Genomic DNA, 23000 nt, shown 5'->3' on the forward strand with positions numbered 1-23000 from the left:
GAATCGGGGAGCACTGCACATGTTACCTATATTTATTGAACTGCCTACGTAGAACTAGATTTTTTAAAATTTCCCTTCCGTGGCGGGTCTACCAGGATGTACTTTTAGAAGAGTCAAGTAACCTATAGGAACACGCACGTGCTGATGCTGAAAACAGATGGGGTACTCCGACCTCTAAATTGAAATTTACTATAGCAAAATTAATTTTACAGGCAAAGTGTTATCACCAAATACCAAAAAAAAAAATCTAAATGTGCATTTGAATACTCTAAAAACTATTACCTTCCTTTGAAATACGGCTTTAACAAGTACGAGAACTATATATTTGCTTTACGTTGCACCGACTCAGGAAGGTCTTATGGCGATGATATATATGTATATGTCCGGCTGCGTGGCTAAATGGTTAGCGTGCTGGCCTTTGGTCACAGGGGTCCTGGGTTCGATTCCCGGCAGGGTCGGGAATTTTAACATTAATTGTATGTGTCGTCTTCATCATCATTTCATCCTCATCACGACGCGCAGGTCGCCTACGGGAGTCAATTCAAAAGACCTGCACCTGGCGAGCCGAACTTGTCCTCGGACACTCCCGGCACTAAAAGCCATACTCCATTTCATTTCATATATATGTATAAAAAAGTAATCTGTACCTGGTCCATACTACAAAATACAGAGTGTAATAAAAATGAACGGTACAAATTACAGGACACATTCCTTATACACAGATGAAGAAATTATGTTATATGAACATTGGTCCGGAAACGCTTAGTTTTCATGTTACACCTCATTTTCTCCGACTCATTAATCATGGGAAACATGCACTCTTTCTTGCGTCTGGTAATGGTGTCAGTATCGTAGGTGCACTCCCAGTGTTGTGTTTTGTTTTACACATAGCCTGTTGCCATGAGACTTACGTCATTGCTTGTTCCAGTGATCCGTACGACCTTGGCAAGCATGTATCAAAGCTCACGGAGGGCGTATTGAACATCCTCTATGAGAAAGAGTTGCATGTGGCATGCTGGTACGTTCTGTTCTTGTGTGTTTCCCATTATAAATGAGTTGGAGACAATGAGTTGTAACATGGAAACAAAGCGTTTCCGGACCCATGTTCATATAACATCATTTCTTCATCTGTGTATAAGGAATGTGGCCTGCAATTTGTGCCGTTCATTTTTGTTACACCCTGTATGTACATTCACCCGCACGAAAATTGGTCATCACAGATGTTCTTTCAAAATCTTCCTCTTTGAAATAAGATGAACATATTGTGCAGGTGGTAGAATTACACTGGCTATCCACGGTTTACGAATATCCTTGCGTTTTGAGAATTTGTGTGCGGTTGACTGTACACAGGATTTGGGTATATACTTACGCAATGAGAGGTCTACTTTACACCTCCGTAATGATTCAAAAAAATTAAAATATCTTAAATTGCCCTCGTATTGTGGGCCATGGACACTTTCTTCAAGTTGTCCTGAGATTTCTTACTTTCGGACTTCCCAGTTTTACTCCAGCAAAATGCAAGAATTTCAGGCTGATTTAATTCAAGTCCGATACAGTTTTCTTGACTCCTTCGACGTCGACATCCTGGTACAGGGAACAGAAAAATAAAGGCTCACACAGAATCGACGTGAGTGAAGTAAAATTGTTCAATGGTCCTTTTATTATTAATATGGAATGGAATGGCGTGTGGCCTCCGGAGGGGCCTGGTGCAGATCCTTTAATTTGACTCCCGTAGGCGACCTGCGCTTCTTCATGAGGATGAAATGATGATGAAGACGTCACATACCCCAGTCCCTGTGCCAGGGGAATTAACCAATTATGGTTAAAATTCCCGACCTCGTCGGGAATCTAACCCGAGAACCCTGTGACCAAAGACCAGCACGCTAACCATTTAGCCGTGAAGCCGGAAATTATTATTATTATTATTATTATTATTATTATTATTATTATTATTATTATTATTATTATTATTATTATTATTATTATTATTATTATTATTATTATTGTACCGGTTGGTACACCTATACGCCACACATTTGAATTTTCCGCCTTTAAGTACTCCTCTACAACTGAAACTCTGAACTTTAAAACTGAATTAATTCAACCGTTTATCAGAAGATGTCACTGAGTTAATTTCGAATTGTTTTTGTTTACTAATTATCAAGAAGTGTGGACATTCTCTCACAGATGACTCTACCAAAAACTATGATCATGCACCCTGGTGCGAAGTGAAGGAACTTTTCTTGAAGATATTTTGTATTCATAAGTTTGTTCTTTACTAAATGTTGTTCTTTCATTTGTGGGTTGGCAATATTAATCTTTCTTTCCGCCAGTTTTGAAATTAGCCAATCGTAAATTTCCGTCATTAATTTTTAGCCAATGGCGTCTTTCTTCCCCATGTTGATGTGTAACTGTAAGTTATCCAATAAACGACTGTGGGTGTGTCTTAATCATTCATGAAAGGTCTCGAATCTTTCCCGAGAGTATAAAAACTGCTGATTTTCCTGGCTCTCGGCCACTCGTACAACATCTAGCTTAGTGTATGGAAGTATAGCATGAGGCGGGAAGCGCCTCTTTCATCCGCCAGCAGCTCTTCTACAAGGTAATGGCCTTTTAACATCTTATTTCTTGCTATCTCAGCAGTTTAGCCCTCGGGGAAGGTCCAAATCCTTTTCAATGCAACCTACCTTTCTAAAAATGTAACTTAGTGCCGGCTTATGTAAAAGTTTCTTATTACTTTAACTTTAAATCGGGGATAGAGAGTGCTTTACCCTCTCGAGCTCCCCTTCATCTTGAGTTGAGGTGACTACGTTTTCATAACCGATTTTCTACTCTTAATGTATTAAAATCTTCTTATACGAGTCACCTCCCTAGTTTGGGAATAGCCCCTGTGTCAGCGGCCTAGTGCCACTTAGGTTTTATACGGTTTCATGTAGGAGCGCAAGCAACGCCTCCATTCATATTGGTATTTTGGGTCATTTAATTAACCTACTATTTTTCTTTTAAGGCCCTGTAGGCTGGGTACGAGATGCCCCTGTTTAATTCTTGTAAGTTGCGCCTCGATGGCAAATGATTGTAAAGCACTGTATTGCCTTTAATAGGCTTGAAAGATTGAGAGCGGGTCAGCTCTTTATGGTGTTTTGAAAGGTGCCTCTAGGAGGCTTGACATTACTAGGTGGGAGCAAGTGCTCCATGTAATTATGGGTTTTCTGCCCTTTGGTAATTTGTGGTTGTGAGCTGAGAGCTCAAGGATTGTGATATTGGGGATCGAAGCCCAGGATTTGTAAAGACCCCTTAACTTGTGTTTTCGCTTGTAAAATGATTATTGTACCTGAATCTTCATTGTTATTTCACCTAGTGAAAATTTGTTAAATCTTGTTGTCTATTGAAAATATAACATTTATTTAAATTTGAATTAATCTTTAGGACTTGTAGTTAGACCCATTCCAGCCCGCACCTTCTTTCACCTCTGCTGATCCACGGGAATCCCCGTAACAATTATTATTACCGTGAAGAAGACATTTACAGTACATCCTAGCGAATAAAGTGGCCGCGCGTGTGAACGCGCTACTGCTACGGAGCCAAGCTCTGCATTCGGGAGACGCGTTGGTTCGAGTCCCACCGTCGGCTGTCCTGGAAATAGTTTTCAGTGGTTTCCCATTTAGATTTCCGGGCAAATTCAGGGAAGTTCCTATCCATAGGCCACAGCCGATTCCTTTCACCTCCTTACCAATTTCATTCATCATCATTCATTTCTTCCTCATTAGTTCATTAGGTTGTGTCAGGAAGGACATCCAGCCGTAAAACATATCATATAAATTCATCTCACCTCAACCCCGACCCCGCATCAACAAACAGCATTAAGGGGAAGACGTACAAGAAATGTATATCTTATAAATTCAGCGAAAAAAAATGCACTTCAACCTGAATATTATCATATCCATGCTTTCGAAATAACTTACGCTATAGGCCTATCTATATTAGTTTAATGTGTTTCAAAGGCGTTGGGAACCGAAGGACGTTAAAATTTTTTAAATCTACGTCTCAATGAGTTAATAGCCTTGACCTCACACTCTTTCCAGCGTAATAGAGCACCTTATTCCTAGTTGGGTAGCATATGTAGCAGAATATACTACCACCGGGCTACAGTGCCTTAATGTTATTTGTTTTTACGTCACGTTAACTACTTTTACGGTTTTCGGAGACGCCGAAATACCGGAATTTAGTCTCACAGGAGTTATTTTACGTTCCAGTAAATATACCGACACGAGGCTGACGTATTTAAGCACCTTCAAATACCACTGGACTGAGCCATGATCGAACCTACCAAGTTGGAGTCAGAAGTTCAGCGCCTCAACCGTCTGAGCCACTCAGCCCCGCACCTTAAGAGATGATGATGATGATGATGATGATGATGATGATGATGCTTGTTGCTCAAAGGTGCCTAATATCTAGGTCATCGGCCCCACCTTAAAAGAGAGTATGGAGTTAGATGTAGTATACGGCCGGTATCCAGTAATCGGGAGATAGTGGGTTCGAGCCCCACTGTCGGCAACCCTAAAGATGGTTTTCCGTGGTTTCCCATTTTCACACCACGCAAATGCCGGGGCTGTACCTTAATTGAGGCCACGGCCGCTTCCTTCCACTTCCTATGCCTTTCCTATCCCATCGTCGCCATAAGACATATCTGTGTCGGTGCGACGTAAAGCTAATAGCAAAAAAATAGATGTAGTATTTGCTTCTCATTCACACTTGTATGTCCTGCAGTTAGCTCCGTCCTTTTTTACCATGGCGATATTGTCCATTTCCCGATAATCCAAAGCGATAAATCTAGTAAAATGATGGTGTGGTCTTATAAAGAAGTTTCCGCTCTTTCTGATTATGTCAAATGTAAAGTCATAAATAATTAATACGAGGCCTATTTACACAATTACGTTATTTTGGCGCGAATTATTATTTTTTGAAAATAAATGACTTATTACGCGATAGATAAAAAACAATGATCAAAACAGATAAAGAATGTCTTCTTGTATTGCCTGTTCATCTATATAAATAAAAATGAATCGCTAAATGTGTTGCTAAGCGCAAAACTCGGGAACGGCTGGACCAATTCGGCTAATTCTTTTTTTCAAATATTCGTCGAGGTCCGAATAAGGTTTTTACGAAGGGAAAAATTGGAAAAATGTCAGGAAAAACGTAGAAGCCCCATTTCTCTTTTTCCATTCAAACTGTTCGTCTCTCTTTCCTTCTCCCGCGTTTGCGCTTTGCGCTGTCCTCCCCTAATCCAGCGCGTTTGCCAAATGTCCGTAAATCTGAATGTTATCGGTTAAAATGGGTGAATATAGGATTATGTACAAAATTTCAAGCCGCATTTGATGCCGTTAACAGAAAAAGGTTTTTTAAATAATTGAGTGTGAACATGTTAATATAATGGAATGTTACCTCAAATGCAAAATATTCATTGCATAGAACTTATCATGTCATAACTCCTATTTTATATTCACTATATTTGTAATTTTTTCACGGCTGGTAAAGGAGGATTTCAGCCCGACGTAGATAAGTTTCTTTTTAAATTTAAATGCTAAGAAGATGCACTGTTTGTGTTTCTTTTCAGTCATGTTCAGAGATTTTTATGTGCAGGCACAAAAAAGTCAGACGCTGGCCAACTTATTTGCTATTGAATTTGCATGGGGGGGGGGGTCAAAGAGAGGCAAATTGTCTTCAGATATGGAAGTTATTTTTAAAACAAACCCCAAGTTCTTATCTCGATTAGTTCTCAGTTTGGGACAAGAAGAATGTCTCCTTGGGTTTTGGTTTCGCGCGGGCTGGCTGGCTGGCTGGCTGTCTTGCTGCCTCGACTGCCGGTACGGATCTTCCAAACTTACGCTCTCCGGACAGTCGCATGCAGTGTCGTGTTTTGTTAAGGGGCCCATTCACAGTCGAGCGGGTTGGCGAGCCCGTTCGTGACCTTGGTCGCACTGACCGGCTCGAAGGTGTATGGGGGGTTGTTGAGGGTTGGGCTCGAGGTTGGGTCCGTGTTGGCGGTTCGACTGCTAAACCAGCGAACCCGACCGGTTCGCCAACCCGTCAGTGTGTGTATGGCCACTACCTGACCGGCTCACTGCGGTTTCGTCTGTAGCTTAATTTGGTTTCTGTGTGAGTTAATTAGGCCTACCTCAAATAACAATGACTTTTGAGAAGAATAAGCAGTTCCGGGAAGAATTTATTGAAATGTACCGGGCGAGTCCTGGAGCTTTCCCAGCCTTCCGTCACGCAATGCCTTCCATGTGTTAGTGCGACATTCGAACACTAATAATAATAACAATAACAACAACAATAATAATAGTAATAATAGTAATTTGAAGAAGAAGAATCCATGGTCTCCCGATACTCTCGTACAAATATTATTAGCCTATAGACCATTGTGCTATGACATATATGACTCTCGCGCCTCTGCACTTAACTAGTTAATACTGTAAGTATGTATCATACATTACTACAGTAGTGGCATTTTCTGTATTTCATAATTAGTAGTGAAATAACATTTCCCAAACTAATCACTTTCAAAAGAATATTACGTTTGTTTTATAAAAACGATCTTATAATACATCACAATCAAAATTGCGTATGCCCACTTACGTGCAAATATTCCGACTGCAACGTATCGAAGATTGCCCAACACGTCTCAGGAATGATTTTTCCAAGTAGCTGAGGAGATATTACACTGCTAAATTTCAGGTCTTCATAGCTTCTCCCTGTCGCTAGAAATCGCAATGTTACAATTAACCTCTCTTCAGCACAGATGGTATCTCTCATGTGTGTCTCCTGTTTCTCTATGTTTGGCCGAATCAACTCCAACAATTTTTCGCAAAAACTGTCGCTATCCATACGCAGAAAGTTCTTAAAATCTGCAGGCTCTTGTACGCAGAGTTCTTAATAGGCTGACGTGTGAAAATCCTGGTTTATCTCTCAACCATTCCTTCATTCACACACGTTCCTTCTTCTTTACATCTGCAACAGCTACAGCCACTTTGGAATGTTTTCGTTGGGCCATAACAAAAACACTTTTTTGCTAGTGGCTTTACGTCGCACCGACACAGATAGGTCTTATGGCGACGATGGGATAGGAAAGGCCTAGGAGTTGGAAGGAAGCGGCCGTGGCCTTAATTAAGGTACAGTCCCAGCATTTGCCTCGTGTGAAAATGGAAAACCAAGGGAAAACCATCTTCAGGGCTGCCGACAGTGGGATTCGAACCCACTTTCTCTATAACAAAAACTAGGCAATGCACATACTATTTGCAATACAGACTGGCGGACTGGTCCGCCAACGGGTTCGCCAGTGTATGGTCACCGTCGAGCCAGTCGGGTTCGGGGTGTGGATTTTATACATGGACGGGCTCGCCAACCGGCTCGACTGTGAATGGGCCCCTTAGAGACCTTTGTCTACCCTGATTGTTTTTAAATCTTCGCTTCTCAACAAACAAGTTCATCGATTTCATTGGTTGATTGGTTTATTTTCTGTGTGCTTCCATACACAGTTCAAGACTCATGCCACCTGTAAGACGCGGACGAAGCAACTTCGGTCGAAGAACTCGAAATGCTACAAGCCAAGCTAATTTTCAGTCTAATTGGACTGCACAACAACGTGAATAGCGAAATGAAACTGAAAGGATTCGGATATCACAACCCGTGCAGCGCGTCGTTCAGTTAATAATCTTGCAAGTTTGAATCGAGCTGCTTTCAGTTACGATGTTTCAATTGACTACAGCGCCTACCAATGCGTTACTGTTGGATCTATGCACTCAGTTTGCCAAAATTGTAAGGCATTGAAATACAAAAATGAAGCCGCTGGATTGTGTTGCGCAAATCGCAAAGTGAAATTAGTGCCATTGATTCCACCACCTCCATTGTACTCATTGGTTTCAGGAACAGGAACAGATTCTATACATTTCCTTACAAATATCCAAAAATATAACAACTGCTTACAAATGTCTTCATTTGGGGCAACAAGTGTACTTCGGGACAATTTCATGCCAACTTTCAAGGTAACATATAACATTGCTTTCTTTTAACCTATAACAAACAACGTGATCGAAGCAACCATTCTAACGGGGAAGTATATAGGAGAAGACATTTTGATACCAACGCATCCCTATGATTCCGACTGACATACCATTTGAATTTAAACGACTGCAGTTTCCAGTGCCGGTCGCTTTTGCTAAGACCATAAACAAATCCCAGGGCCATTCATTGAGTGTTTGCAGCATTAATCTCGAAAACCCATGCTTCTCGCATGGCCAATTTTATGTTGCCTGTTCCCGTGCTGGAAAACCATCAAATTTGTTTGTTTACGCGCCAGGTAATCAAACAAAAATCGTGTACCTTAAAGCTTTACAATGGAAAATATCTTCGTAGTGTTCATTGGAATCAGTGTTTTCTATGATAGTTATTTCCTACGAAGAAAGAGGAGTAACTTTTGTCACATTATTTTCACGCCATCAACTTATCAAAGTACTTGATTTGCAACGGGGGATAATTAAGGCTCTGTGAGGGATTTGAAGACCTGCTGAAGAGTTCCCGTCTACGTTACAGTCAATCAGAGTTATTTCTGGGTAGTGATATGCTGTGACCTATTTGAGCATTTCCTTATTCACAATCAAGATATTAATATTGCAGGTACTGAAAACACGTTTTTCCAGTAGTTTGTTACTAACTTTTGGTAGCAGGAGAAAATTAACTCATTTGATGTTGATAAGGTAGTCATTTGCATTATACTGATTTCTGCGTGCAGTACAGACTGAATTTAAGTTCGTTCCATTGTCATTTATTTTTGACAGAACGACGTCTGTCGGGTCAGCTAGTAGAAAATATATTCTTTCCCTGGACAATCAATTTTACATAAGAAGACAGCTATAGGGCCTAATGAAAATCCACAGCCTATTTGCAGTCATTCGACCTGGTCAGGAATGGAATGAATAAAGCCCCCATCTAGCGGTGAGGATATGAATTGTTCCGGCTGCTGAAGCCCGTCGCACTCCTCTGGGGGCAATAATTAATGGCTGGCAGATGAAATGATATTGGGGAGTGTTGCTGGAATGAAAGGTGAATGGGATAACCGGAGTACGCGGGAAAAACCTATTCCGCCTCCGCTTTATCCAGCATAAAGCTCACATTGAATAACCGAGATTTGAACCATGGAGGTGAGAGGCCAGCGCGCTGTCGCCTGAGCCACGGAGGCTCAAGAAGACACCTATAAGTGTTTTAAATTAAATACTAATTGAAAATTCTCGGATGATAACAGAAAAGTTAGGTAGAGACTAATGTACTTTGTTATTGACTGTACGTTGGTGACTAAGTGGGAAGAAATATTTATCAAAGTCTGAAATAGTGTTTAAAGCAATTCAGAGCTCGGCATTAAATAACATCTGTAAGTTATCGCACTTATGCCCAGCGCTACAATTTGCTTACTCGGATATTCCTTATAGTGTCTTCCGATTTCGCTTGATGGGAAAGAAAAGATTACGTACTTCTTCAGAGATCTATGTTATAATATTAGTTGTGGTGTTGAGTTCAACTGTGAAGTGAAGTGGTTCTCGTGTTCTTCATACATTGTTTGAATTTTGTATTTATTATATGATTATATTAATTATGAGCACGGAAACTACAAAGCGTAGTACTGGGAAACTGTTGAATATATTTAATGATTTCTGAAAGAAAATGAACGTTACCCAGACATTCAAAGGTACAGCAGAAGCTAACGGGTATTCAAAAAGGTGAATACATTGTAACCGTACAACAGGGTTACAGATTCCATTCAGTATTTATTATTATTATTATTATTATTATTATTATTATTATTATTATTATTATTATTATATTATTATTATTATTATTATATTATTATTATTATTATTATTAACCCGATTCATGAGATTTTATATTCGGTTTCTCATCATTTAGACTGTAATAATTAGGTATCACGCATATTATTGTATTTAATCATAGGTTAAGTGAAATTTGTTTGTAATTATTCTGTATTGTAGTAAGTGAGATTTGTTGGTTTCATATAGTCATGCTGTGGTTTGTAACTCTGGCCACATGAGCTGGCATAGTATTTTGCAATCGAGGCTATGTTTAACTGAGAATGTTATGTGCAAGTAGGTTTTCCGGTGACTCATGCAGCATAGTCAACTGTAATCCGCTTGGGTACGCTTATGCGACACATGACTGATGACATCAGTGCGTGGGCACGTGATTGCGACCAAGTGTCAGTATTCGCCAGCTACTGTATGTTGAGGTAGAAGGGATGACCAGGGAGTAGGGATATGAGTGGTCATCACGAGGTTATAAAAATGTCGATGCAACGGTGGTGAGAGGTATCAGATCAGATCATAATGTATCAGTCAGATGTATCAAATGGAAGAAGTGGTCTTAGAGTGATGGTCAGAGCTAAGAGTTGTGTTTGAAGAGGTCTTGTAATAATCGAGGAGGTCTACAAGTGGTAGTTGTATCCGAGCAGAGACGGGTACTATGCTGATAAAGAAACATCATCTTCTTGTGAGGATGGACTTCACAAGATGTTTCAATATTTTCCAATTTCTTATAATATATTGAGTGGGCGTAACTACATTGGAGCTTACTACACGCGTACATGGCATGTAGGTCAACTCCTGGTTACATAAGAAGATAACAGCAGACGGCTCCCGACTTCAGCTCATAGGTTTTTCCAGGAATTTCAAGTTCAACAGCGGTATATGCAGACATCAGGTAATTAAAGCATCAGACATGTTATGCAGTAATAACATGAAGAAGATTGTAATCAGCGGCGATATCATATTTCACTTCAAGTTCATGCCAATAGCTTTTTTTTGTTTAGATTAAATTTTCTTTTTATATGTTACCGCAAATCTCACTATATATATTTTTTTTGTGAAATTGAAATACGTCAATGCTTGTTCATTGTGACGTAAATTTAGTCATAAACTCAGTTTTATTTTAATTATAATAAGTGATTCTATTTCCAAGTACAATCCTCAATTGTGGAAATGCAACCGTAATCTTATATTGTCCTGATCCATATCCCTGTATATTGCCAGATGTGTGAGTTTATCACCTCACGCCTTGAGATAATTGATGTAAGAGGTATGCTCTACCGAATTTCGTTGTTTTTCTTAAAAAAAGCAACTGGCGCTCAAACAAATGTTATTTATATTGTGTGGAAGATATGAAGGTATAAGAGTAGTGGTTGGAGTAGCAACAACATAGAATAAGAAAGTAGAAAACGAAAGGTCCTCGGAAAACGCCAGCAAAGAAAGAAACCTATAAGAATGAGTAAGCAAAATAATTCTAGGTTAGCTATGATGGAACAGAACAAAGCGGGGCCCGTCGCATCGTTCATTCCTTGTTCTTTGAAATCATACCACCAACATTAATGTCTGACTCCATGACTAAATGGTTAGCGTGCTGGCCTTTGGTCCAGAGGGTTCGATTCCCGGCCGGGTCGGGGATTTTAACCTTCATTGGTTAATTCCAATGAGTCGGGGGCTGGGCGTGTGTGGCGTACTCAGCATTAGAAATCATCCTAAGTAGGGCCCTCATCACCAGTAGTGCAGGTCTTTTACTCGTAGACGGTCTATTATTTATTATTTATTTATTTATTTATTGACTTTAGCAGTGGCGAAGTTAGGGCTCGTGGCCCTCTCTTACACTTAACCACATAATTGATCTACAGATAATACATATATAATAGAAATGTACTATTCTATCATAAAATCAAAGATAAGCTAAAAATTACAGATTTGGACAACATATAATGAAGAAAGAACGCAGAGTTCAACAAATAAAATAGAATAAAATTCGGAGCGTATAGATAATGAGAAAGAGACAAAGTCATAATGAAAAAGTGAAATACAAACTGAAAAAATAAGCAATACATAAAGAGAACACAATAAGTAATAAAGTAAATGGAAATATAAGTATGGCAATAAAAGTGATCTATCTACATGAGTAAGAAGCTAAATATTAGGCGACCTGCATGTCTGTGAATATGAGAACCCTACGTAAGATGATTTCAAATGCTGAATACACCACACACGCCCAGCCCCCGAGTCATTGGAATTAATCAATGGAGGTTAAAATCCCCGACCCGGCCGGGAATCGAACCCGGGACCCTCTGGACCAAAAGCCAGCACGCTAACCAGTTAGCCATGGAGCTGGACACCACCAACATTAAACATATCAAATACAGTAAAACGGTAAATGGCGATAAAACTCTACCAAATACCAACTACTTCAAATAGGTTTCTTCGTGATATAGGATTTAAATATAAATGAAAGGCCAAAAATGTACCCTTCCGATTGCGTTTGATGAAGGGAGGGAAGAGATTAAGTACAGGGTCGGTTTTTCCCTCGGACTCAGCGAGGGATCTCACCTCTACCGCCTCAAGGGCAGTGTCCTGGAGCTTCAGACTCTGGGTCGGCGGATACATCTGGGGAGGAGGACCAGTACCTCACCCAGGTGGCCGCACCTGCCATGCTGAACAGGGGCCTTGTGGAGGGATGGGAAGATTGGAAGGGACAGACAAGGAAGAGGGAAGGAAGCGACCGTGGCCTTAAGTTAGGTACCATTCCGGCATTTGCCTGGAGGAGAAGTGGGAAACCACGGAAAACCACTTCCAGGATGTCTGAGGAGGGAATCGAACCCCCCTTTACTCAATTGACCTCCCGAGGCTGAGTGGACCCCGTTCCAGCCCTCGTACCACTTCTCAAATTTCGTGGCAGAGCCGGTAATCAAACCCGGGTCTCCGGGGGTGACAGCTAATCACACTAACCACTACACCGCAGAGGCGGACATTCAGAGATCTATGTTGTAATATTAGTTGTGGTGTTGAGTTCAACGGTGAAGTGAAGTGGTTCTTGTGTTCTTCATAAATTGTTTGAATTTGATATTTATTATATGATTATATTAATTATTTCAGAAGACCTTTCATTTTCTCCTTTCTTATTCTATGTATTAAACTTTTTGAACACCCGCTAGATTCTGCTGTATCTTTGAATGTCTGGGTAACGTTCACTTTCTTTCAGAAATCATTAAATATATTCAGCAGTTTCCCAATCCCTTTCAGGATGATACAATCAAGTGGTGTCATAAGTATCTCAGGAACTTGAAAAAGTTTAGGGATAAATAGCACGTGCTAATTTAGCAAGACCGCCTCGCAAAGCCCATCCCCCCCCCCCCCCCCGCGCGCGAAGTGATCTAATTGGCTAACTTCAGCAGCTGATTAAATGACAGCTGCGCTAGATATCGAATTATTTATTTCAAATTATTTATCAACATGACCAACCCTATAACGCTCATATAGCCGGTAACATTGCTCCCGACCACCCTGTATGAGCTTGAACATTGACAACGTGGCAGATTTCAAAATGTCGTATTAGGCTAAATGCCATATGAATATTTTAGTACATAGAAACGTATGCGCTGTCATACTTGTGAAGCAGATGATTTTTTCAACAAAATTACATTTTTTGTACTCGAAAGTATAACCGCCCAAAAAAGAAAGAGCGCACGGTATTGTACAGTTCAGCCAGAAAGTTTAAGGACACGCTATGATTTGAACTCATGCAGCCCCGACCCGTTATTATTAGATGCCATAATATTGCATATGCAAACGACCGCAGCCGTGTTGAAACACCGGATCCCGTGAGATCTCCGAAGTTAAGCGACATTCGGCATGGTCAAGATTTGGATTGGTTGCCACGCGTTGTTGGAGGGGGGGTAAGGGAATGGAGGAGCGGAAAGGAACTGGCCACCCTACCGTACGTACACTCCGGCTCAGGCACACCTCTGTAAAGATTCGGACCTGCCTTCGGGCAGATTATACCCGTACCTTACATTGTACTTAATTGTTCATTAACATTGAGAAACGGGTATTTTCTTCGCACAAACTAGGAGCTTCTACGTTGTTTCTTTCTTTTTTTTTTTTTCAAGCAAACGAAAAATGTTGACAATTTTTAATAATAAAATTCAGAGTAACTGAGTATCCGATTGTGATGAAACTGTGATGCGGAACCCGTCTCCAAAGAACGCTACTGTGCAATGCGCGGCGCGCTAGATGCTTCCAGTCGAAACTTATTGATTTCCCCACTCTTGTCTAGAAAGAGTAAAAACTTTCTTCAGCTTATCCCAGTTACTTCTGGGGTCGCTGGAACCACCCCGGCTCATTTTGGTTTTGGCCGGGGGTATATGACCGGATGCCCTACCTGACGCCACGTGATTTTTTAGATGAAAATCTCGACCCAGTATTGACGGGGATTTGAAACTCAGCCTTCCGGGTCGGAAACCAGCAGCTAAGCCACTGAGCAAATCACGCCCCCTTGTCTAGAGAAAATAAAACTCAGAAAATGCTCGGCCTTTTGCGAAACAAGTTTTCAATGGACATTTCATCCTTGCTCATTTAAAATATAATAATACCGGACTGAGTGACTCAGACGGTTGAGGCGCTGGCCTTCAGACTCCAACTTGGCAGGTTCGATCCTGGCTCAGTCTGGTGGTATTTGAAGGTGCTCAAATACGTCAGCCTCGTGTCGGTAGATTTACTGACACGTAAAAGAACTCCTGCGGGACTAAACTCCGGCACCTCGGCGTCTCCGAAAACCGTTAAAGTAGTTAGTGGTACATAAAAACAATATTATTAAAATATAATTAATCAGAAACAAACCAGCAATAAATAAAAATTGCATCATAGTTACTCCATTAGTTTACATAATATTGTCAACAGATGAGGAGGAGGTCCAACTTTCTTTTCTTTATTTCTTAATCTGTTTACACTCCTGGGTTGGCTTTTCCTTCTAACTCAGCGAGGTATCCCCCCTCTACCGCCTTATGGGCAGTGTCCTGGAACGTGAGACTTTCGGTCTGGGGATACAACTTGGGAGGAGGACCAGGACCTCGCCCAGGCAGCCTCACATGCTATGCTGAACAGGGGATGGGAAGATTTGAAGGGATAGGCAAGGAAGAGGGAAGAAAGCGGCCGTGACCTTAAGTTAGGTACCATCCCGGCATTTGTTTGGAGGAGAAGTGGAAAACCACTTCGAGGATGATTGAGGTGGGAATCGAACCCTCCTCTACTCAGTTGACCTCCCGAGGTGAGGCTGAGTGGACCCCGCTCCAGCCCTCGTACCACTGTTCAAATGTCGCGGCAGAACCGGGAATCGAACGCGGGCCTCCAGGGGTGGCAGCTAATCATGCTAACCACTACACACCATAGAGGCGGACAGGAGGTACAACAACAGCTGAATGTACTGAACAGAAGGACTGAACAATGCGGATTGAGAATAAACGTGGAGAAGAGTAAGGCAAAGGTGATGATGAGCAGCGTAAATAAAAAAGGAAAGGGAGCTGTCAAAATTGGAGACAAGGAACTGGAAATAGTAGAACATTTCAAATACTTGGGAAGTGAACTGACAAAAATGGAAGAATGGACATGGTAATTAGTAGAAGGATGCAACTAGGGAGTGCATTTTGCCACCAGGTACGGAGATTAACATGGAATAAAGATGTACCAATGAAGGCTAAAAAAGTAATAAACAAGGGATACTACTTACCTATAATGACATATGGAGCATAAATCTAGACAATGATTCAGAGAGGTAAGAGTAGTGTACAGGCAGCTGAAATGAAATACGTGAGGAGTATGCTACAGAAGTCAAGCAGGGATAGAATGAGAAATGAAGTCATACGAAAAGAGCTAAGTGTTCAAAACATAAATGGCAAACTGGAACAGAGCAGATTTAGATGGTTTGGACATGCCAAATGCATGAAAGAAGAAAGATTGCCAAGATAAGCATTGGAAAGACAGATGACAGGGAGATGAGTATGAAGAAGACCAAGATTACGATGGAAGGACTCTGTGAACGGAGCTGGTCTGGAACACAGTGCTGGATGAGACAGGACGAAGTGGAGAGGAAACAGCTGGAAAAGGGGAAATGATGGCGATGTCAAAATAGTAAAAAATTTCCGTTTGTTTAAAAAATATATAAAGTTTCCTAGAACGAGTAACCATCACCGTAAAGATGCCTAGTTTGAGACAAAAGTTACTCGTTTCCTAACGTTAATTAAGAGTTAAAAACATTGTTATATCACCTAATAATATAGAGACATGGTCGCACTTGTTCAAATCATAGAGTGTCCCAAAACTTTCAGCCAAAATTGTCCGCTCCTCACATTTATTTTATTTTATTGGACTTAAATATTATCAAAATATCTTTCACCTTCCATGCAGATACCTACATCAAACATTATATCTATAGGTTGACGAGAAACTGTCCCTGCGCGGAACTTATAAAATACCATGCGGTCACTTTCTGTTGAGCGCTAGAGCCTGTGAAATAAAATGCTTGTTTATTACACTAACTGAAGTAACTTATGACGTCTCTATGTATGTTTTCTTCTTTTCGGAATAGTCATATTAACATTTACTGTATAACATGAAATTCTCCCAGATCTCTGTAAAGTGTGTTCCAGTGACTATTAAGAAAAACCGTGTATTTTCAAACTACATCTGTATACTCCAATAATTCTCTGTAGTTGGCTGACTATTATGGCTTTTAATTTACGTATTTTGCCTTGGAATTCAGGAAAAAATGTGCCTTTGAAATGAAAGCAAACTAAGAGGCACAGGTCAAGAAATCTACAACAGTAGAACGTTACAAACCCTGCTGAATACAACGTGACATTGCCGCGGGCGGTTCTGTTTCTTCAATGTATCACAATTTGTAATGTCAGTTGATCTAAGGGATAAAATATCAATATAATCAATCAACCTGTTTTAATAGCAAACGTATTATTTCGAAATGTTTCACCAAGGAAACGCAAACACTGCACGTAACTTCACCACATGTACTGCGGGACCTTCCCGCGCTTTGGATCCGACCCCCACCTGTGGGACGCAGCACGCTTCCTTAACAACCGGCCGTCAGTCACATCACTACATTGCTTGCTATTTTCGTTCAACATTAACAACTTCTACCCTATGTCGTTTTAGGTCTTCCTCAATGTCGGATAACAAAAGGATGAGATGGCAGCATTTTCTACAGAAAGCTAGCTACAATAATACGTTCATTTGGAAACAATATATGCCGAAAAAATATTTACGCTGTGACAACTACAAAACACATAAGAGAACTACACAATAAATCATTCTTTCTAAATGTTTTCAGTTCTAAAATATTAAACCAATATCCACGAACAGAATTTCACGACATATTAGACTAATTTGAGAAGAACTGAAAGCAAATTATCTGATACAAACACAATCTAACAGGACTTCCAGTAGAATCTTCGCGTTATTTTAAACAATGGAAGAGCATGTTAGGCATTTTAACACTACGTCTACAGACATGAGATTATTAATTTTAATTTCACATATGGTATTGTACATGTTACCTCTAGATTTAAAATGTTTTATCCAGGAGCAATATCATGTTAACTGTCCAAGAATAAACCCCGTTTCGATAATCACTCTGTAAGTTTCAGATGGACAGGAGACAAATCACAGAAGTAAAAGAGCATAGAATAATTCATACGAACATAACTATAAACAAAACTAATTGCTAAACTAACCTGTGGCACGTCCTGAATATTTCCATACATATCCTCGCTGGGCGCTCTGTACACACACTTAGTAACATCAGGTCGCAAAAATATGTAACATTGCTTAGCATGCACTACGTCCTAGCGAATGTGATCCACGTAAAGTACCCAAACAAACAACTAGTGCCGGCTTTTATGCATTAATAATCAATTCAGTAATGCAGAGAAAATGACATCACAGCAATTCATGAGCACATTTATTCTGAAATCCCGAGTAATTCTCAAGTTAACAATATTAGCTTATATTACTACTTTCTCTAATTTGGCCACGGCCCATATAACTTAATTTCGCGGCCTATTGCGAATGAAATGCTTCATGACATACACAAAACGACAAAGACAACAGCACAACACTTAATAAATTGTCTCACTGGCCTTATTTTTAGTATAAGCTAGCATGATATCTTCGTGGAAAGAGTCCATCCGACAACACAAATGCCCAGATAATATGTCACCTTATGTTGTCAGTACCTACGAACCAGATTCAAAACTGCCCTACACCACATTGGTTCAGGTAATAAATCGTTGGAAACCTACCCCTCCCCCCTCAGACTAACTCATTGTCAAGAATATATGGCCAATCAGAACACAGGTACATCCCGCCATATCGTTCCTACCCTCCCACTTTACCCCCTCCCCCGCTGCTCTGACAATGTGTTATTTATAACTTATAGAAAATCGTACTGAGCTGTCTTCAGCGCACTCGCAAATGTTCAGAGGGATTTATTTACTTATCCGACATCAATGAAAACATAAGATTATGAAGAATCTGATAATTAGTTCTTGAGATAATAACACAACTGTGAAAACTGAGTAGCTACATATTATATGTGTCATTCATGCGAAAGTAACTAAAAAGCCTATTTGAACAAAACGGGTATTCTTCCTTACTTCTGGTCACTATCCATACACGATTTCTGAATTACAGCAACTACTCATTTACTTCCAACATAAGATCCACTAAAAGGGGACACTGTACTACGTATCTTTATCATTTTCACTTCGTAAAGCATACTCATTACATTAAAGATGCTTTAGTAGGAAGAGAAAATGTATTTATGGAATGGAGATAAAGTAAGCATGCTTTATGCTAAAAACAAGTAGCCTCTATTTGCCAATGCCTTAATTCTTTCCTAGTTAAAAAAACTATTTTTGAACAACTAATGAGTAAACATGTACATCTGAAAATAGATTTTTGTATAAAATTTGATTTTTCTTCTGATATCATCCTTTCCAATAGCCAAACCGATCCGATGTCAATGGTATTTAAGAAAATAAGTGTACAGTCTCTATAAATAGAGTAAACTTATACCTATAGTAATACCATTTAGCTAACACGTATATATTTCCTACCTTCCTGGAACAAAGAAGCCCAGGTTCCAACTTCAACTCCTTTGAGTTCTCTTGCTGAAAGCTACGTTGACATTTCTCCATTCAGCGTTAGAAATGTTTGAACTAGAGGTTTCAGGATATCTATCACTATTTTAAAAGCATGCAAGATTTATTTTTTCAAAACCTACTGTAAGAACTGTTGTACATTTAACTGTGATTGATTTTCATTTTACTTCGAAACATTCAGAATGAATGAGAACTTGATTTACGTTACACCAAATCAATCTTCTTAAGGCTTCTTCTAAAAATATTGTGCGCTACATTCATCTCACATGCATGGCACAAAGTCCACTTAAATTATGTATTACCATGGTAACAATTATTAGACTGATATTCTCGTATTCGAACAAATAATATTCTGTCTCAAAGAACATTTCCAGTTATTCACATTAGTAGGCTACATATTTTAATCTATAGACAACAATAATTGACTTTCAATGTAGATCATATTCCTCGTCAGCTAAAATTTAAAAATCAGATATTCGATTAATTAAAAAGTATGATTTATTACAACAAGAATATTCGACCACTTCGTTACAAAGCAAACCGTCGCTGTAAACAGGTATATTTTAGTGTATTCTTCCGGTAAAGCTACCTACAGGCTCAGACATAGACTGATATAACCTCCTTTCCTTTCATGTTCTTTTACTGAATGAATGGGCTGTGGCCATGTCAGTTGTTCTCACGTGGCGCGCGTACCACAAGACCCAATAATCATCTCGTCCGTCTCTCCTATAACTGAGCACCGTGTCATAACAAAAATGAAACACTCGCCTCAACCGTCAAACATGGTGGAAGGTTACGTGTAAAGAACATACAAATGTTATAGAACACCGATTTCAATGAAAATGAATGCGTGGACTAAAATATAAAAGCTTTGTTTATCGCTGGAGCTTTTGTTCTAGTGTCACACATTAGAATTAGATTCCCTCCTCCACAATTCTCACCCTATCATGGCTGCGATATAACCTCCAAACCACACAATACACGATTAAGTAGAAAATGGTGGAAATTCCCATGTAGAAGTTAATACATTCTGTACGAAAGAAAACCGTTGCACTGAGTAATGAATGAAGCACGAGATGGACGGTAAGAGGAGAGTAATATCAAGTTCAAAATCAAGCACTCACTTTCGGACACAGCCACAGTCATGGCCCCTTCCACACTTTGCGCTACACACCCTCAACCACCCTTGACAAAGGTCTCCAGGTGGGGAATGTTCTCTTGAGCTTCAAAAGTGTTCAAATGTAATGTAAAAGTGCAGTCTCGTAAATTGAGATCCAATATGTATATTCGTTCACGTACAATGGATTCTGCTGTTAGTGCGTTCGTGAATGGGTGCATACACGAGCCATTCATACAATTAACACGACTTCATTCACTGGCTGTTGACTTCTTAGAATTAATTATTCCATTTTTATAGATTAATTAGAGACGATGCAGTACTTCCTGTAAGGTCGTTGTATGAATGTTAGTATACAAAGCATACTCACTATTAAATTCCAATCATCCAAAAGGCAGAGGTACATTCACCATAAACTATTATTATTATTATTATTATTATTATTATTATTATTTGTTGTTGTTGTTGTTGTTATAGATAGCCCAGTGATTTTCAAACATTAAGAAACAACTTGATTCACTGTGTCAGACAGGGCACTGCCCACTTCCGAAGTAGGGCAACCCAAAGAGTTATTCCTGTGGCATGCGGTGTGGAGGTTATACGAACCATATAGGTCAAAAAATTCACTTTACGCTTTAGTTTACATTTGTAATGGCATACAACTTCCAGCTGGTCCTGGGATCATACTCAGTGCAGCCGAACCTGTATTGAACATGGAAAGTAGGTGAGTCTCGTGGAGCCTGTTCTTACCTCCCTTGCCATCACGGCATGACCCTGCAGGGTTGGAACGAAACTGCCGGCCTCCCGCCGCAGTGCGCAGCAGGTGACCGACGGGCGCCGTCAAACACGAGTCAGAACACAAGCACTGCGATTCCCCACACCGACACACTATCACCAGACCCTCGCACTTGAGGAAAACACTTTTTAATCCATCATTTCTTGGCCCCGGCAGCCGACATACTACCCCGTACCCTCCACCTACCCCTGCAGCCGTGCTTGCGACTTGCCTGCCATCTGGCGGACGATCGATTCTCGGGGTGCATCTCCGCTAAGACAGGGAGGGGAGGAAGAGGGGGAGGCATAGTCAGTGAGGGTGGGACAGGGAGTGAGAGGGGGGTAAAAAAGAAAAGAGGATGGGGAATCCCCCTTCATGCGCGTGTGCGAGATGTGAGCAACGTTGCCAATTGTCTGCAAAATCATCTTCTATAGCGAATCTTATTCGCAGTTAAAATCATCCTGCTTCATCCGTAAGTGTCTTTATGTACAATGTTGAAGATCACTTGAACGACTGCTGTCTGAAGGTCGCGGAGATGAGTGGCTCTGTGAGGCAAGTCGTGATGTCCCGGCTCGAAGATGCTGCACTACTCAGGGGGATACAGGAAATGGTAGAGTCCCTCGCAGAGCAGCGCGCCACACCCACTTCGCACGTGTCTGCTCAACATTGCAGTGACTTGTTGCACACCGGCTCATTGTTGGCAACCAACAATCAATAGAGAACGTGGGGGCGTTTCTTGAAGCGGTGAGAATTATTAGGCAGTGAAGACCTCTAGAATATGGTCTTAGGGCCCTTTTTACAGTCACACATTTCCCTACATACAAGTTCATTGTTCCAGGTTAGTCAAACCGCGGGAAATCTTGAATGTAACTACAGTTGAATCTATTTAATTCGAACTCCGAGGGGAATCAGAAAAGATTCGACTTAACCAAATGAAATGGCCTATGGCTTTTGATAATAAGAGTCTATTATTGGCTTTACGTCCCACTAACTACCGTACTTTTACGGTTTCCGAAGACGCCGAGGTGCCGGAATTTAGTCCAACATGAGTTCTTCTACGTGCAAGTAAATATACCGGCACGAGGCTGACGTATTTCAGCACCTTCAAATACCACCGGACTGAGCCAGGATCGAACCTGCCAAGTTGGAGTCAGAAGGCCAGCGCCTCAACTGTCTGAGCTACTCAGCCTGGCATATGGCTTTTAGTGCCGGGAGTGTCCGCGGACATGTTCGGCTCGCCAGGTGCAGGTCTTTCTGATTTGTCTCCCGTAGGCGACCTGCGCATCGTGGTGGTGGGGGGTGATGATGATGATGATGATGATGATGATAAATACGACACATACACCCAGTCCCCATGCAAGCGGAATTAACCAATGATGGTTGAAATTCCCGATCCCGGCGGAAATCGAACCCGGGGCCCCTGCCATGGAGCCGACATAACCAAGAATGAGTATTTGTCAAAAATACAGTACAGTACTGTATACGTACATAAAATAAATGCATTGTGCATTCTACCGCCCCTTAACAGCTGTCATGTTGTCCTGTAATTTAGATGAAAGTTTTCACGTGAAAATATGTTGTATAAACACGAGTAAATCAACAACATTCACAGTATTTAAACAAAATTTAGCACATGTAACAATGCATTAATTGACTACCTGACCATAACAAGGAAACTACAATAAAAATAGAGAACGGGGTAAGTTGGCCGTACGGTTAGCGGCTGAGAGCTTTCATCCGGGAGATAGTAGGTACGAACCCCTCGGTCGGTAGCCCTGAAGATAGTTTTCCGTGGTTTCCCATTTTCACATCAGACAAATGCTAAGGCTATACCTTAATTAAGCCCACGGACGCTCCCTTCCCACTCCTAGCCCTTTCCTATTCCATCATCGCCATAAGACATATCTATGTCGATGCGACATAAACCAAATTGTAAAAAAAAAAAAAAAAAAAATCTACTCTCTGTCTCAGAGCGCTTGAGACCATAAAGACAGTCTAACTACGTACGTATAGTGCTACTAAATTTTACGAAAACATTCGTTGCCTCGCCCTACACT

At 40.6% G+C, this 23000-nt stretch overlaps 1 protein-coding gene across 2 annotated transcripts in view; it reads right to left on the minus strand.

Annotated features, from left to right (window-relative positions):
- The window catches only part of Drep2 (DNA fragmentation factor-related protein 2), an 874423-nt gene extending 853378 nt beyond the window's left edge, over positions 1 to 21045 (minus strand). Inside the window, exon 1 of one of the 2 annotated variants that reach the window (XM_067139749.2) lies at positions 20919 to 21045. In XM_067139749.2, coding sequence (XP_066995850.1) covers positions 20919 to 20930 — 12 coding nt within the window. In that variant the 5' untranslated portion in view covers positions 20931 to 21045. The remainder of the gene's footprint in view (positions 1 to 20918) is intronic. The other variant, XM_067139748.2, reaches the window with a different exon arrangement.
- Positions 21046 to 23000: the final 1955 nt, after the last annotated feature.

This window comes from Anabrus simplex, chromosome 2 (genome assembly GCF_040414725.1).
Source record: "Anabrus simplex isolate iqAnaSimp1 chromosome 2, ASM4041472v1, whole genome shotgun sequence".
NCBI classification, from domain to species: domain Eukaryota; kingdom Metazoa; phylum Arthropoda; class Insecta; order Orthoptera; family Tettigoniidae; genus Anabrus; species Anabrus simplex.